The sequence below is a fragment of the Heterocephalus glaber genome, unplaced genomic scaffold (assembly GCF_053883595.1).
Source record: "Heterocephalus glaber isolate CG9 unplaced genomic scaffold, H.glaber_assembly_v1.0 deba00001689, whole genome shotgun sequence".
NCBI classification, from domain to species: Eukaryota; Metazoa; Chordata; class Mammalia; order Rodentia; family Bathyergidae; genus Heterocephalus; species Heterocephalus glaber.
In genome coordinates, this window is record NW_028258414.1 from 2,256,823 (window position 1) to 2,272,469 (window position 15,647).

General features: G+C 43.0%; 1 protein-coding gene across 6 annotated transcripts in view; it reads left to right on the forward strand.

Annotated features, from left to right (window-relative positions):
• Positions 1-6,312: 6,312 nt before the first annotated feature.
• Positions 6,313-15,647, forward strand: part of Mindy2 (MINDY lysine 48 deubiquitinase 2) — a 65,482-nt gene continuing 56,147 nt past the window's right edge. For 2 of the 6 annotated variants that reach the window (XM_087199001.1, XM_087199002.1), the window contains exon 1: positions 6,316-7,202. In XM_087199001.1, the coding sequence (XP_087055127.1) occupies positions 6,423-7,202 (780 nt within the window). In that variant the 5' untranslated portion in view covers positions 6,316-6,422. Of the gene's footprint in view, positions 7,203-15,647 lie in introns of all 6 variants that reach the window. The other 4 variants (XM_087199005.1, XM_087199004.1, XM_087199003.1 and 1 more) reach the window with 4 other exon arrangements.

A 15,647-nucleotide genomic window follows, 5' to 3' on the forward strand; every position in this document is an offset into this window, starting at 1 on the left:
CCCTGGTACCAAAAAAAAAAAAAAAAAGAAGACACTTCACAGAGAAGAGACAGGTTCTATACAAAGGAATCATATACCCACCTGGAAGCGGGCACACAAACAATCTCATATCCACACTAGAGAGTGTAAAGGTGAACTAAAGGTTTACAAAAATTCACTCCTTGCGCAGTCATCTCAGGAAGCTAATTAAGAACAGATTCAGATTGCACAAAGGGGACAGGGATGTAGCTCAGTGGCACTGCACCTGCCTGGCAAGTGCAAGGCCCTGAGTTCGATTCTCGGTGCCAGAAAAACAAAACCATATTGCACCAAATCAAAGAAAGAGTTTGGTGGGGGATCCAGGAAACATAGGAATCAACACAGAAGAGAGGAGAAAGAAATCACTAAGAAAAGTGTAAAGGAGAAATCCCAGGGCCAGGTACAGTCTCATAGACTTGTAATCTCAGCACTTGGGAGGCTGAGGCAGGAGGATCCTGAGTTCAAGGTCAGCCTGAACTACATAAAGACCTTCTCTCAAATAAAAGTAATGAAAAAAAAGAAAGAAATCCCAAGATGGAAGCTCTGATAACAAGCCCATAAAACAAGCAGTCCAGATCAAACTAAGACCAGGGTGTCACAGGAAGGAAGAACTCAAGATTAAAGTGGACTGAGAAATAATTTAAGTCTGTGACTGTTGTGGTAGGTGAAAAATTACACAAATAAGCAAAAATATGATGCAATTGTTAATTTCAGAAAAAATAAGTTTGACAAGAAAAGCATATTTGACTTAGTAATAAAGATTTACATAGGGGCCGGGGATTTAGCTGAGTGGTTCCGACACTTGCCTTGGAAGTGCAAGGACCCAAGTTCGATCCCCAGTACCCCCAAAAAATAAGATTTACATAACTCTAATGCTTTCAAGTTACTTTAATCAAAAATTGGGAGACAGCTAGGTGCAGTGAATACACCTGTAACACCAGCACTCAGGAGGCTGAGGCAGGAAGATTGCAAGTTTGAGGCCAGTATGGGCTACACAGTGAGTTCAAAACCACCCTGAACTACATAGGGAGATCCTGTCTCAAAAAACAACAACAACAACAACAAAATTGTAAAACACCTGGGAAGCTGGAGCAAGTGGAGGAAAAAAATGTGAGAGAACTCATTTTCCATATCAATAAATAATAAGAAACGTCTACAATCTTTTTGTTTTCTCTATTCCTTTTTGTTTGTTTTTGGGTTAGTTTTGAGGTAGGGTCTTGCTACATTGCTTGGCCTGGCCTGGAACTCAAGATCCTCCTGCCTCAGCCTCCTGAGCCACTGGCTGAAATATCTGTAATCTTTAAAAGAAGAAATCAGAATGTAATTGTGCTCCTCAGACATGTAGGGAGAAAAAGCTAAGGAAAAGCCGTAAGTTGAAAGGAATTGCTTTTGAAAGACAGAATATAGAGTGTGAAGGGACAGAGTAGAGAATTGCTCTGCCTATATATAAACTATCCAATTTCTAGTACCATTATATCTATAACTTTGAAAAATATTTTTTTTGGTATCAGGGATCGAACTCAGGACCTCATGCTTGTGAGACAGGCATAGCATCACTGAGCTAAATCCCTGGCCCTGAAAAATAACTTTTAAATTTTGGTTAGTATGAAGAGCAGACCAACCAGCCATGGTGCCACACACCAGTAATCCCACCACTCAGGAGGCTGAGGCAGGAGGATCACTGAATTCTGAATTTAAGGCCAGCCTGAATTACATAGCAAGATCCTGTCTCAAAAAAAAAAAGAACCAGGCTATGTGCTGCTCTGAATTATTCTATGTTGTATAGAGCAGCAGCTGTCAGACTGTGCCATTTCATAAAGCAACAGTTGGATCTAAATTAGTCTATTTGAGTCCAAGTGCAAAAATAGAATGACTCTACACCTTGTTTGTACAAGTAAACAACCACACCATCTTTCCAGCAAAAGCATGAGGTACAAACTAACTTATTCCTGGCAATAATATATTAACTTAGCAAATTAAATCAGGAGTATATGGGCACATCAGAAAAACCAGACACGAGCCAGGTGTAATGGTACACACCTGCAATCTCAGAATTCTGGGAGGCTGAAGCAGGAAGACAGAAAGTCTGAGCCCAGCCTGGATGATTTAGCAACTAAGCAAAACTCTGTCTCAAAATAAGAAATTTTAAAAAGGGTTGGATTGGGGGCTGAGGATTTAGCTCAGTGGTTTCACCTCCTGCTGTACAAGTGCAAGGACCCAAGTTTGATCCCTGGTACTGAAAAAAAAAAAAAAAAAAAGGGTTGGGTGCCAAGGACCTTGAGTTTAATTCTCAGCACCCCCCCAAAAAATTAATAAATAAAAGACACATGCATTTATCAAACACACCAGATGTAGCTGGGCGTGGTGGTGCTCACCTCTAATTCCAGCAGTCTGTGAGGCTGAGGCAAGTGCACCACAAGTCCAAGACCCATTGAGCCACTTAGTGAAACTGTCTCAAAATCAAAAATCAAAAAGGGCTGGCAATGTAGCTCAGTGTGAACGCTCTGCCTTCAATCCCTAGTACCAGGGGGTGGGGAGGGGGATACCCAACACAACCCCTCCCCTGGCTTTATAAAAGGAGGAGCACCAGACACACGGGTCTTGCTAATTGAACCCTCTGGTCACCTATTACCACAACCTTGCCCAGGAAAACTGGCAGGCAAAGAGCCTCCATCTGTGTGCTCTGGGGCTTAGCTCAGCAGGGCCCTTTCTGTGACACATGAAAGCTGCACTTTAGAAATGACCTGCTGTCCGGGCTCAGGCATGCACTCAGACAGCTCCAGGCTCTGTCTTCAAATCCTTATCTGTCCTCCGGCAGAGACTTCTGCCTATTTATCAGCCCTGTGCCTCTACTCTCTCTGCAGCGTTTTTTTGTTGTTTTTTTTTTGGTACCAGGGATGGAACTCAGGTCCTTGCACTTGCGAGGCAAGTGACAGAACCAGTAAACTAAATCCCGGGCCCTCCGGAGCCTCTTTTAAACCTTTCTTAGCCTTCTGTACCCTACCTACATATTCCTGGGTGAAGTGTAACGTATGGATTTCATGTTATAAATATGCACAATTAAGACTGCAATGAAGGGCCAGGGAATTAGCTCAGTGGTTCCGCCGCCTGCCCCGCAAGCATAAGGACCCAAATTCGATCCCTGGTACCAAAAAAAAGGCTGCAATGAAATAAAAGAACTGAGTGCTTCGGTCCCAACAGCAAGTGAAATCTAGAGGACTCAGTGAGTTAAAGCTGATGAAATTGTGTAGTTTGTGAATTTAGTCAGTCAGTTAACTCTAACATTATAGTCTTTTTCGGTATCGGAATTGAACTCAGGGCCTTACCCTTGCCAGGCAGATGCTGCGTGCTAAGCTACATATGCAACCCAACTTTAGCATTATGACAGGACACAAATGTGTCTGGTCTATGGTAATGGCATAGCCTGCTCAAAACAGGGAGTAACCTTTTAATTTGAACATTGTTTATCTTACCTCATTGTTTTGCTAAAGATACATATAAGTAAAATAAGAGATTTGTAAAAAGTCCTCTGATCTTCTCCTTAGATTCTCCTTCTCTGATCTTCTCCTTATTTTACAAATAAGAGATTTGTAAAACGTCCTCTGAGCTTCTCCATGCAACCACATGGCTTTGCTGTATAATACGTCTTTGAACTGTAGGGTGGGCAGGCAACCCACTTTCCAGTCCCCTTTCTGTCTCTTGATTATAATTTTTTTTTGGTACCAGGGATCGAACTCGGGTTCTTGCACTTGTGCAGCAGGTGGTGAAACCACTGAGCTAAATCCCTGGCCCCCCTTCTGTCTCTCTTAGGCAGAAGCTTTCTTTCTCCCAGTAAATTTTTCCTACTCTTATCCTCCATTGTTCTTAGAATTCATTCTTCAATTTTAGAGAACACGAACTTAAGTTTCAGATATCTAGTAAGTTTCTACCACCCTTAAAAAAATGTTTTGTTTTGTTTTGGATTTTTTTTTGGTACCAGGGATTGAACTCGGGATCTTGCACTTGCAAGGCAGGTGGCAAAACCACTGAGCTAAATCCCTGGCCCAAAAAATATGTATTTTTGAAAAATTGATTAATACTTCAGTGCCAGGAACTGGATAAAGGCCCTTGTGTTTGCCTGTATAACTTGAGTCACACGTACATCCAGCCCAGTTACAGTGTGTACATTTTCATCAACTTGAATAACTACATATATTCTCATCGCTGTTCATCTTGGCTTATGTAATTGCCAACAACTACATTCTTTTAAAAGAAAAATTGGTTCTGCTTCTACTATGAACTCTTAAATTATGAATGTGAGCCAGGCATGTTGGGCCACTTGGGAGGCAGAGGCAGGAGGATAGCCACGAGTCTGAGATGGTGACGGGCCATTATTTGAGAAGTCTGTTCCATGACTTTTTTATTTTTGGTACCGGGGATCGAACTTGGGACCTTGTGCTTGTGAGGCAGGTGGCAGAACCACTGAGCTAAATCCCCAGCCCTGTTCCATGACTTTTGGCTCTACTGGCCTATAAATGATTCATGTATTCATTCAGTTTATTCAAATAATACACCTTTACAGAACTCCAAAAATTTGAGGCAACATACTAAATATTGAATTTCCTGGAATCTTTAATATTCTCAATTGTACTTCATGGCTTTCAATACTGTATAAAGTGCTTAATTCAGCTATATATATTTATTTAGCCATACTGGAAACTGGACCCAGGGGACACTGTACATCCCCAGGCCCTTTTAAATTTTGAGACAAGGTCTCATTTAGTTGTCCAGACTGGTCTCCAACTTGTGATCCTCCTGCCTCAGCCTCTCAAAAGCTGGGATTACAGATTTGCAGCACCACTCCCGGCTTGCCTGGCCTTAAGAGGAGTGATTGTCAGTTAGAAAAGGTCACATTTTCAGGATCAGGCTCTTCTCACCCCATCTTTATGCAAAGTGAAGCCAAGCGCTATCAAGAAATCAACCAATAACAAATGTTGGCAGAGGCTGTGGGGAGAAAGGAACCCTTTTCCATTGTTGGTGGGAGTGCAGACTGGTGCAACCACTGTGGAAATCCGTATGGAGATACTTCCAAGAACTAGGGCTGGAGGTCCCATTTGACCCAGCTATTCCCCTGCTAGGGATCTTCCCAAAAGAACTAAAAGAATCATAGCACAGTGATGTATGTGCAACCTATGTTTATAGGGGCACCGTTTGTAATAGCTAAAGCTTGGAAGCAGCCCAAGCGCCCATCAGCTGGACACTGGATAAAGAAGATGTGGTTTTTTATAAAATGGAGTACTACTCAGCCATAAAGAACGGGAAACTAGAGACATTTATAGCTAAATAGATGCATATTGAGGCTATACTCTTTAAGTGAAATAAATAGGTCACACATGTGTAAATACCAGATAGTTTCTCTAGTGTGAGAAACTGAAAGGGTAAATAAGGATTAAAATGAATAACTGATAATTTGAAATAGGAAAAGGTCCAAAGGTGTAGGGGTGGTGGGAGGTGAAAGGGAAAGGAAAGATGGGAAAAGTTATAAGAAAAGAAAAAAAAAATGGAAACGAAATCTATGTAAATAGGGAAGGGTGGAGGAGGTGAAGGGTGCACAGGTAATGGGAAAAAAAATAAGAACTAAGATACATCATGTACAGGTACAAGCACCCAATGATAAATGTAAACATATTGTATACCTAAAATGTACCAATAAAAGAATTTTTTAAAAACCCAAAGTGAAGCCAAGTTAACACACCCGCAAAGACATGGCTAATTCAATCACAGCGAATTTATTATCACTGTTATTGGCCCAAACCACACACTCGCATCTGCTGCGGAAGCCCACGTCCACTACCGCACGACGCCTGTGTCCCGGGGCAGGTGGGTGGCAGGGCCAGATGAGGGTGGCGCTGGCGCAGTGCAGTCCCCAGTCACCGCGAGCAGATCCCGTCTCGCAGGCCGGGAAGACACGTCTCCACAGGCCTTTAGGGACCAGCACAGCCATCTCCGACCCCCACGCTACCCACAAGCCGCTCCGCACCCCCGGGGACCGCCTGCAAAGGAATCGCACTCAGCGCGCGGCCTGGATCTCTACTTCCGGCCGCTGGGGGACAGGAAGCACCCCCTACAGAACTGCGGCGACTGGGGGCACCGGCCACGGGGTGGCCACGCCCCCAAGATCATCCCCCCCCGTCCCCGCCCCCGCCACGCCAGCCCAGGCGGGTGGGCGGGGCATGCGTGCTCGCTCCCGCTCGGCCGTGTAGTCACACCCCGAGCGGGCGGCGAGCGCGCGTTCCCGGGGCTCTCCGCGGTGACGTGCCGCGCCGCGCCGCGGTCGCGCGCCGTAGCCGCTGTCATGGCGTCGGAGGTGCGGGCTGAGGAGAGCCGGCCGCGGTCTCCGTAGGGCGAGGCGCGGGCGGCCGGGCATGGAGAGCGGCCCCGCGAGCCCGCAGCCGCTGGGACCGGGGGTGGCGGCCACACCGGCGCCGAAGGGACAAGAGACTCGGCTCGCCGCGGGAGACGGTCCCGGAGCGCGGACGACGGAGAGCGGCGGCGCGGGCGGGCAGGGGGCGGCGGCCGCCGCGGGGAGCCTCCGGGACGCCGCGTCTCCCGAGGGCTCCTCCCCCTCCTCCTCCTCCTCCTCCTCCTCCTTCTCCACCTCCTCCTCCTCCTCCTCCTCCTCCTTCCCGGGCGCGGACTCGAGGGAGACCGCTGAGGAGAGTGCGGCGGCGCCCGCGGGAGGGCAGCGCAAGGTGACCGCCCCCCCGGAGGCGGCCGCGGCCGGGGACGCGCGCACCTGCCCCGAGGAGCCCCGCCGCGCCCGTGGCCCCTGCAGCAGCGGCAGCGACCCGAGCCCGCCCGGGGACTCGCCGAGCCTGAACTCCTTGGAGTCGTTCTCCAACCTGCACTCTTTCCCCAGCAGCTCCGAGTTCAATAGCGAGGAGGGCGCGGAGAGCCGGGTCCCCGAGGAGGAGGAGGAGGAGGGCGCGGCGGGGGCGCCCAGGGCTGCGCCTCTGTGTCGCGTGGAAGACGAGGAGGACGGCGCTCAAGGGCCCGCGGCCGCCAGGGAGCGCTTCCCGGGGCAGTCTGTGTATCACATCAAATGGATCCAGTGGAAGGAAGAGAACACACCCATCATCACCCAGAACGAGAACGGGCCCTGCCCTTTGCTGGCCATCCTCAATGTTTTGCTTCTGGCCTGGAAGGTACATTCTGCAGTTTTCCACTTCCTACAGCTTCTGGGGAGGGGCGACACGGGGTGTGGAAGCTGCTGCTTGTCCTCTGCTGGCTTGCTTTCTTCACGCGTCAGTCCCCTTTTTTTCCTGTATGAAAATTATTCCAGAACCCCCCCCCCCCCCTTGAAAGGATATCCATATATATATTTGTGTGTGTGTTCGCAGCTATATACATATATATATATACATGTTGAAATACAGTATTTACGAGCAAGTAGGACTTAATTATAAATCCTATAATTATTTAAAGTTGTATTTTCTGTATTCTAACTATCACACGTGCAAAAAACAGTGAAGAATTGGAGAAAGTGGTCTTCAGAAGTTACCATCAATACATGATATCATGGAGTAAGTTTTTTTTTTGCTACCGGGGATCGAACTCAGGACCTTGCGCTTCGGTGCCACTGAGCTAAATCCCCATCCCTGGAGTAAGTTTTGATGGTTATATTGAGTCTGTTTTCAGTCTAATGCTTCTCCAGTTGGGCAAGGATACTTAAGAGAATGGTGATTAGGAAGCTGTGGCCCTTTAGACAAATTCCATTTAAGGAAAAGCCTTGGTCTGAGACCCAATTACCATAACTTGTAGATTTTCATTCTTTTTGGAGGGTGGGGGCCTACTGGGGATTGAACTCGGGACCTTGCCCTTACAAGGCAAGCGCCAAAACCACTGAGCTAAATCCCCAGCCCCTAGATTTTCATTCTTTTTGGAGGGAGGGGGCAGGGTCTCCTTTTGTAGTCCAGGCTGGCTTTGGACTCAAAATCCTCCTGCCTCTTCCTGCCTGTTGCTAAGATTACAGGTATGTGCCATCATGCCCAGCTAGCGTCTAAATTTTTGAAGATTATGCTTTCTTTATGTATGATTTTTATTTTCCTCCTATCTTTGATTCTATGTAAAAGGGTTGGTATTGTTACCAGTAACTGTGGATCAGAATGTGATAAGGGAGCTAAAATTATTAACAACTACAATAAGAAAAGGTATAGCTAAGACCAGAGATTTAGCTCAGTGGCACCACACCTGCCTCACAAATGCAAGGTCCTGAGTTCTATCCGCAGTACCAAAAAAAAAAAATATATATATATATATATCTAAGATAGTGGAGCAAAAAAGAAAAAAGGAAGGGTAAATGTATTGAGAACTCAGTCTCTGAGTTACCTGCAAATGCAGTGCCTTATTTAAGTTTTCAATTTCAAGATGTCAAGAAGGTGCATCTCATGGCACCTGTCATTTTCAAATTGATAGCTATATCTATAGATAAAATATTCTGTAGGGGAAAATAGCTTGGATTATTCTGAACAGTTAGGAACAAAAATCAATAAAGGGAATGCTGTTTATTACATGTCTTGTCTTCCTATTGCTAGCAGAGCCCAATACCAAAAAAAAAAAAAAAAAAAAAGGGCTGAGGATGTGTGCACAGGGTTCAGTTCCCTGGGTTCAGTTCCCAGCAATCCCCCTCCCCCATCTTAAGAAAAAAGATTAGAAACATTGCTATTATCTGTGTATAATGGTCTCAGATTTTTGGAGTGGAAGCAGTGTCTGCTCTTGAAGAGCTGTCATGATGTTTGGATTGGTGTACTGATTTACTTGACATTATTAAAGAATAATAAATACTACTAGGTTACACAGAGTGAATGGAAATGCATTAAATACCCAAAAGGGGAAATTTTTCTTTGGTCTGGCATAGTCCCAGAAAGCTTTATGGAATTTGTGGGTCTTGAACCAAGCTTTTAAAGAAAAGAATTTAGAATAACAGGGAAATTTAATTCCTGAGGGAGAGGAGTATAAACAAAAGTAATGAAAATAGAATGAATATTTTGTGTGTTTATGTGTGTTTATTAGATGACAAGCAGTAAATTCATATGGAGAACAATAAAAAACATTGAAAAGGCAATAATAAAAAACCTTGATGGAGGCCCTTAAACAGTGAATTATATTTGGTTCTATTAGCCAGAGACCCCAGTTGCTTTTGTAGGAATGATTTAGTTTCCTTTAGTCTTTTCTGTCTTCTTAGAGTCTGTACTGTAAAACTTCGGAGGAAGGGGGAAGTACCATGTGCCTAGAGTGCTTGGAGGTAGATGAGCATTGAACTGACCCTGACAGATTGACAAGCATAGTCACATGTTGGGGTTGCCTGTCTGTGTAGGGGACTAGGAATGCACAGGTGAGCACAGTATGAATCTGCCCTCTGGTAGCTCATGTTATAGTGAGGATCCAGACATATCAGCTAATTGCAGAGCAGTGTGAGACACTGTAATGTGCTGTGGAAGTACAGAGTGAAGGGTAATTGGGGATGAGCAGTGCCAGCAGAAGCTTTCATCTAGGACCTGTGAGCCAGGTCTGCAGGATGAGTGAGAAAAGGCCTTCTGGGTTAGGGTGTATTCAGAGATACTGAAGCAGAAAAGGGTTTGTTCTGTTTGGGACCTCCAGCCTTGGTTGAAATATACTGAAAGAAGGAAAGAAAATGAGAATAACAGGAAATAAAATTGATAGTTTTGATTAGACTATGAATGAGCAGGTATACTAATGAATGTTGAAGTTTATTTTGTGAATCTGTGGTTCTCAGCCTTTTTTCTGCCTCTAAGTTTGTTTTGTTTTGTAGTACTGGGGATTGAACCCAGGGCTGTCACCCTGAGTTACACTGTATCTCCAGCCCTTTTAAAAAAATTTTTGGGCTGGGCTGGGGATTTAGCTCAGTGGCACCTTGCCTGCCTCCCAAGCACAAGGTCCTGAGTTTGATCCCCAGTACTGAAAAAAAATTTATTTTGAGACAAGGTCTTGCTACATTACCAAGGCTTGGCACTGCCTCAGCCTCTCGGAGTACTGGGATTTCAGGTGGGCACTCATGGCTTCCTCTAGCTTTAATGCCCACAAAAATCAGTTATTAGTAACATTAATAGCCAGGTGTGGTGGTGCCTGCCACTAATCCCAGCACTTGGAAGGCTAAGCCAGGAGGATTGCCATGAGTTCAAGGCCTGCGTGGGCTACATAGTGAGACCCTGTCCTTAAAAAAAAAAAAAATTAGGCTGGGGATGTAGCTCAGTGGTTCCTCTACCTGCCTCACAAGTGCAGGGACCCGAGTTCAAGCCCTGGTTCCAAAAAAAAAAAAGTTTAAAAAAATAATCATTAATGATTGATAGGAAGGTAGAATCATTTTATATAGGAAAGTTAATGCTAGAGTTTGATTGTGTCAAGTTGGGAAGAAAGATAGATTAGGTCTCAGGGAAGAGATCAAAATTATAGAGAAAAATTAAATTGGGGGATTATTGTGTAGATGCAAGAACAATAATTAAAGAGAATAAATGAATTTTCCATAGTGAGTAGTAAGTATAGTTCTCAACTTTTTTCTGTCCCAGCATACATGAAGAATTACAGCTTGCCAACAGAACCATTTTGCCTATCTTATTACCTCTTTCCTCACTCAGTCGTCCTTCACCCTATTCTCCAATAAACAAAGAGAAGAGGAGGAAGAAGGAGTAAAGGTGGAAGAGTCTTTCGAGCAAGAGAGTAAAAATGAAACCAGCATATCCACAACTTGAAATGTGGAATGGGATAAGAAGTAGAAGTAGAAGAATGTCAAGCAAGTCAGGGAGAGAGACTAATGTTAAAAATTGGTTAGTTACCATTGTGAAATGCAGGAGCATCAAGGATCAGATTGGATAGGAAAGATTTTGCCAAATAGAACAAGTATGGCAACAAGGTTGCTGAAAAGTCAGGGTAATATAGAACCCTCAAAATAGGTGGGACAGTTCTCTAAACGGAAAAGGAATAGCAGTCTCATTTTCTGAAGGAATGGAACAAGGAAACTACAGACAGTCATAGTAAGATAGTGAGGCAGATGGAAATTGAGCCCTCGTTTTCCATTTCTGCAGAATAATTATTGCAATCATCAGTAATTGAGGAAAGAGAGAAAGTATCAAAGGGTGAGTTTTGTTGGTTTTTTTTTTTGAGAGGAGGTCACCTCACTATGTTCTTCAGGCTAGCCTTGAACTCATGCTGTAGCCCATGCTGGCCTCAAACTTTTGGAGATCCTCCTGCTTCAGCCTCCTAAGTACTGAGGTTCCAGGCATGTACCACTGTGCCCAGCTTCAAGGGGATAGATTTAATGAGAGAACTGCATTACATATTAGAGAATTCCTAATCTCTGGAGATTATGCCTAGGAATTTGAGACACAAACAGAAAGACTGCCTGTTATTAGCAATGGGTAGCTGAGGTGTTTTAAACCATTTTAGTACAATACACTACACACACACACACACACACACACACACACACACACACACACACACACAGTTCTCTCAGATGAGGAAATGGAAGCAGGAAGAATGGCTGATTGGTGCTCTCAGGCCCTGGCCTTTTCTCAGGTTAGTTTATGGACACTCAGTGAAGTCAGAGAATTGCAGGTGAAACAACGACCACCTCCTTGGGAGGTGGTGTAAACCATGAGAAGACAGATGAGAGGATTCGAGTGATGGAGAGAGATAAAGGGCAGTGATCTAGATCACAGAGACAGTTAAATTATCAGGTAGGGTAAGTGCTGAGTTTTAAACTATTGCTTCAGTCCTACAGGGTACAATTCCTGATCTGTTAAATAGTTGTATGATAATCCAAGAAACCAAAATAGAAGGAAATTATTCATTAAATTTAATTTAAGGCTAAATTTATAATTTTATTTAATGAGCACCAAATAAATTTACCCAAATTTATATCTTAGAATGCTTTCATTTTGTTTCCTCATTTTAGACTGTATATAATCACCAGAAAGTATATACACACTTCAAGAAGAGAAACATCATGAGATTAGTTTACCTTTGGTCTCTACAATTACAAGAAGTGCTCAGAGTGGTGGCCTTTAGCTTCCAGACATTTATTACAGTGAACTGCTGCCTGGGTAACCTTGGTCATTGAGATTGCTGCACTGTCGTTTTCAGGTTCTTCTCTACGGGTGGGCAGTGTAATGGGTTTTCTGCAATATACAACATCCTCTAGGGTCCCCCATACAAAGGTAACACCATCTGTTGAAAAAAAAATCATACTATTTTTCTTTTCCTGAAACATGTATACATTTTTTTGGTTCTTGTGTTCCCGTTCTCTCTCTCTCTCTGTCTCTTGATGTGTTTTGTTTTGTTTTTAGCTCTGTTCACACTATGATTTATAGGACTTTCGGAGCCCATGATAACCGAGAAATATGAGCAGGTTTACAGGACCACCAGAGCGAGTCTTTATTTTTATTTTTTTATTTTTTGGTACTGGGGATCAAACCCTTGCGCTTGCTCAGCAGGCGGCAAAACCACTGAGCTAAATCCCCAGCCCTTAGCGAGTCTTTATTTTATTTTATTTTACTTTTTTTGGTACTGGGGATTGAACTCAGGTCCTTGCACTTGCATGGTAGGCAGCGGAACCACTGAGCTAAATCCTCAGCCCTAAGTCTTTATTTTAATAGGGCCTGTCCTGCACACAGGGGGACAGTACCCAGGAAGGAGCCCTCCAGCACCTAAAACTGTATTTGGTATTTTCTATAATTTTTTTTTTTTTTGGTACCAGTAATCAAACTTGGGTCCTTGCGCTTGCAAGGCAGGTGGTGGAACCACTGAGCTAAATACCCAGCCCAGTATTTTTTATAATTAAAATTTTTTTTACATTTTAGCTTTAAAAATGCTATTTATATGTACTTGAGACTATTTAAGTATGTTTATAAAAGTCAACAAGTAGCTGGGTGTAGTGGCTCACACCTGTAATCCCAGCACTCAAGAGGCTGAGACAGGAGGATTGCCCTGAGTTCTAGGCCAGCCTGGGCTACACAGTGAGTACAAGCCCAGCCTGAATTACAAAGGGAGACCCTGTCTCAAAAAATAAAACAAAAAATCAACAAGTTGGCCTGGTGTAACAGCACACACCTGAAATCCCAGCACTCTGTGAGACTGAAGCAGGAAGTTTATAAGTTCCAATCTACCCTGAACAGTTTAGTAAAACCTTGTCTCAAAATGAAAAATAAAAAAGGTCTGGGGATGTAGCTCAGTGTGAAGACCCTAGGTTCAGTTCCCACTACCGGGAAAGAAAAAAATAGTCGACAAGTCAGAAGATATATAAAATATAAATTTTAGTTTCTGATGCTAAAAGCTTTACATTATAAATTTTGAGTGATGAGTACTGGGCAGTTCGGTTATGTTACTTTTTTTTTAAGTATGACTAAGCATTTACAAGAGTTCCTGCCTTAATATTTTTAGGTATAGGAAAGTATTAACTTAAAAAGTCACTACTTTGTTACACTTTTGCTTTTTTTTTTTTTTTTTAAAGAATGTTACAGATTCTGAGACCAAGATAATATACATACAAAAAACTTTCATGGACCCTATAGTATCCATTGTGACAGAGGACATAAAATATTATAATACCTAATCAGTATGATGGCATTAGATTTTAGGAGAAGAATGAATCTAGTGTACTAATTTGAAATGCTGGAAATACATAGCTTGTCCTCCTGAAACCTTTTGGTAGGGAGTTCTTTTCTCCATTTTCATTTTGTAATACTAAGGATTGAACCTAGGGCTTTTTCTCTGAGCTGTATCCCCAGGTCTTTGTATTTATTTATTTATTTTTGGTATGGGGAATTGAACTTAGGATCTTGAGCTTGCAGGCAGGCGCAGCACCATTGAGCTAAATCCCCAGCTTTATTTTTTATTTTGAGACAGAGTCTCACTAAATCCTTGATAAGTTGTTGAACTGCCCAGGGTGGAATGAAACTTGGGATCCTCCTGCATCAGCATTTCAGACTGCTGGGATTACAGATGTGTACCAACATGTCCAGGTTGTTTTCTTTCTTTGCTTATTAGGAGCTGAGGCTGTCTCTTGCTCTAGGTCAAGGGAAGAATGCCAAGATCCTGAAGCAAGATTTTTTATGTTAAACTGATATTCTTCACACATCAGTCTAGAAACTGTAACGAAACTACGGATTGATACATTGGATTCTGAAAAATATTTAACGAGCTTAAAATTAAAAAATGAAACAAAAAAATATATGTTCCTGTATGCACATCAAAAAATGATAAAGCTGGGCCGGAGATTTAGCTCAGTGGTTCTGCCGCCTGCCTCACAAGCGCAAGGTCCCAAGTTCAATCCCACGTACCAAAAACAAAAACAAAAAATAGTGGACTGGGGATTTAGCTCAGTGGCACCGTGCCTGCCTGGCAAGCACAAAGCCCTGAGTTTGATCCCTGGTACTGAAAAAAAAAAAACAATAAAGCCACCATAAACTAAATCAAAACATACTATAAACTGAGAAATGCTATATTTGACAGATTATTTATTAAAGGGCTAACATCTTTTTTTTTTTTTCCTGGCCCCTGTCTTTCCTTATAGTCCAGGCTGGCCAAGAACTTACAGTTCCTAGCTAATACTCCCCAAGTGCTTGGGTTCTTGATGACATTTCTTATATCTTTTTGGCAGATACTTCTTGCTTCCCACTAGGATTTTTTTTTTTTAACCCTGATTTATAGGAACATTGCAGTCACACTAATTTTTTCATGTTCCTTTTCCTAAAGTAACTATTAAAAGTCTTTTGAGGTTTTCCAAGTGTGCTTATTACTTATACAAAGGAAAAACAAATGGTGAACCAGAGTTTTCATCTTAGTCTCTGCCTACTCTCCTTTAAATATAAATAGTAGGGCCGGGGATTTAGCTCAGTGGTTCCAGCGCCTGCCGAGCAAGCACAAGGTCCCAAGTTCAATCCCCAGTACCAAAAAAAAATTTAAAAATAAATATAGATAGTATAAGATGGGATTAAAGTGGTGGGTTTTGTTTACACAGATTTAAGGAACATTTCTGGGGCTTTCATTCCCACTCTACCAAGCATTAGAACTGGCATATCTGGGTTGTGAGAGAAAGTGTGTGGAAGTTTCTGATAATACAATGGTGATACTGCCAGCACATGGTTGCCCTCCTGTCAGTGATAGATGTGTTCACTTTCTTCTCTGCCTTTGATATGATCAGTACTCCTCTCTTCCTTCTACCTTGTCTGCTGAGGCCCAGGTGAAGGATATTTGGGTACAGGTGGTATCAACAGCCGTAGGCTTGGAATAATAATAGTTAGTATTCAAATTTTTTTCCGTGATACTGGGGATTGAACCTAGGGCCTCTGAAGCTTGTCGCTGAGTTGTATCCTTAGCCTTTTTGTATTTTGAGACAGGCTCTTGTTATGTTCTCCAGGTTGGCCTTGAGCTTGCCTTAGCCTTCTGAGTAGCTGGGATTACAGGTGTATAGCACTGTACCCTACTGAACTGTAATGTTTTTAAGTACAGTAATTATTCTTACTAATAAACAATATATATGAGAAACTAAAATATAAAGCATGATGCATAATAATAGCTTATAATATATAAATTTTATTTGATGGATCCAGAATTAGAGGCTTATTGAGAGG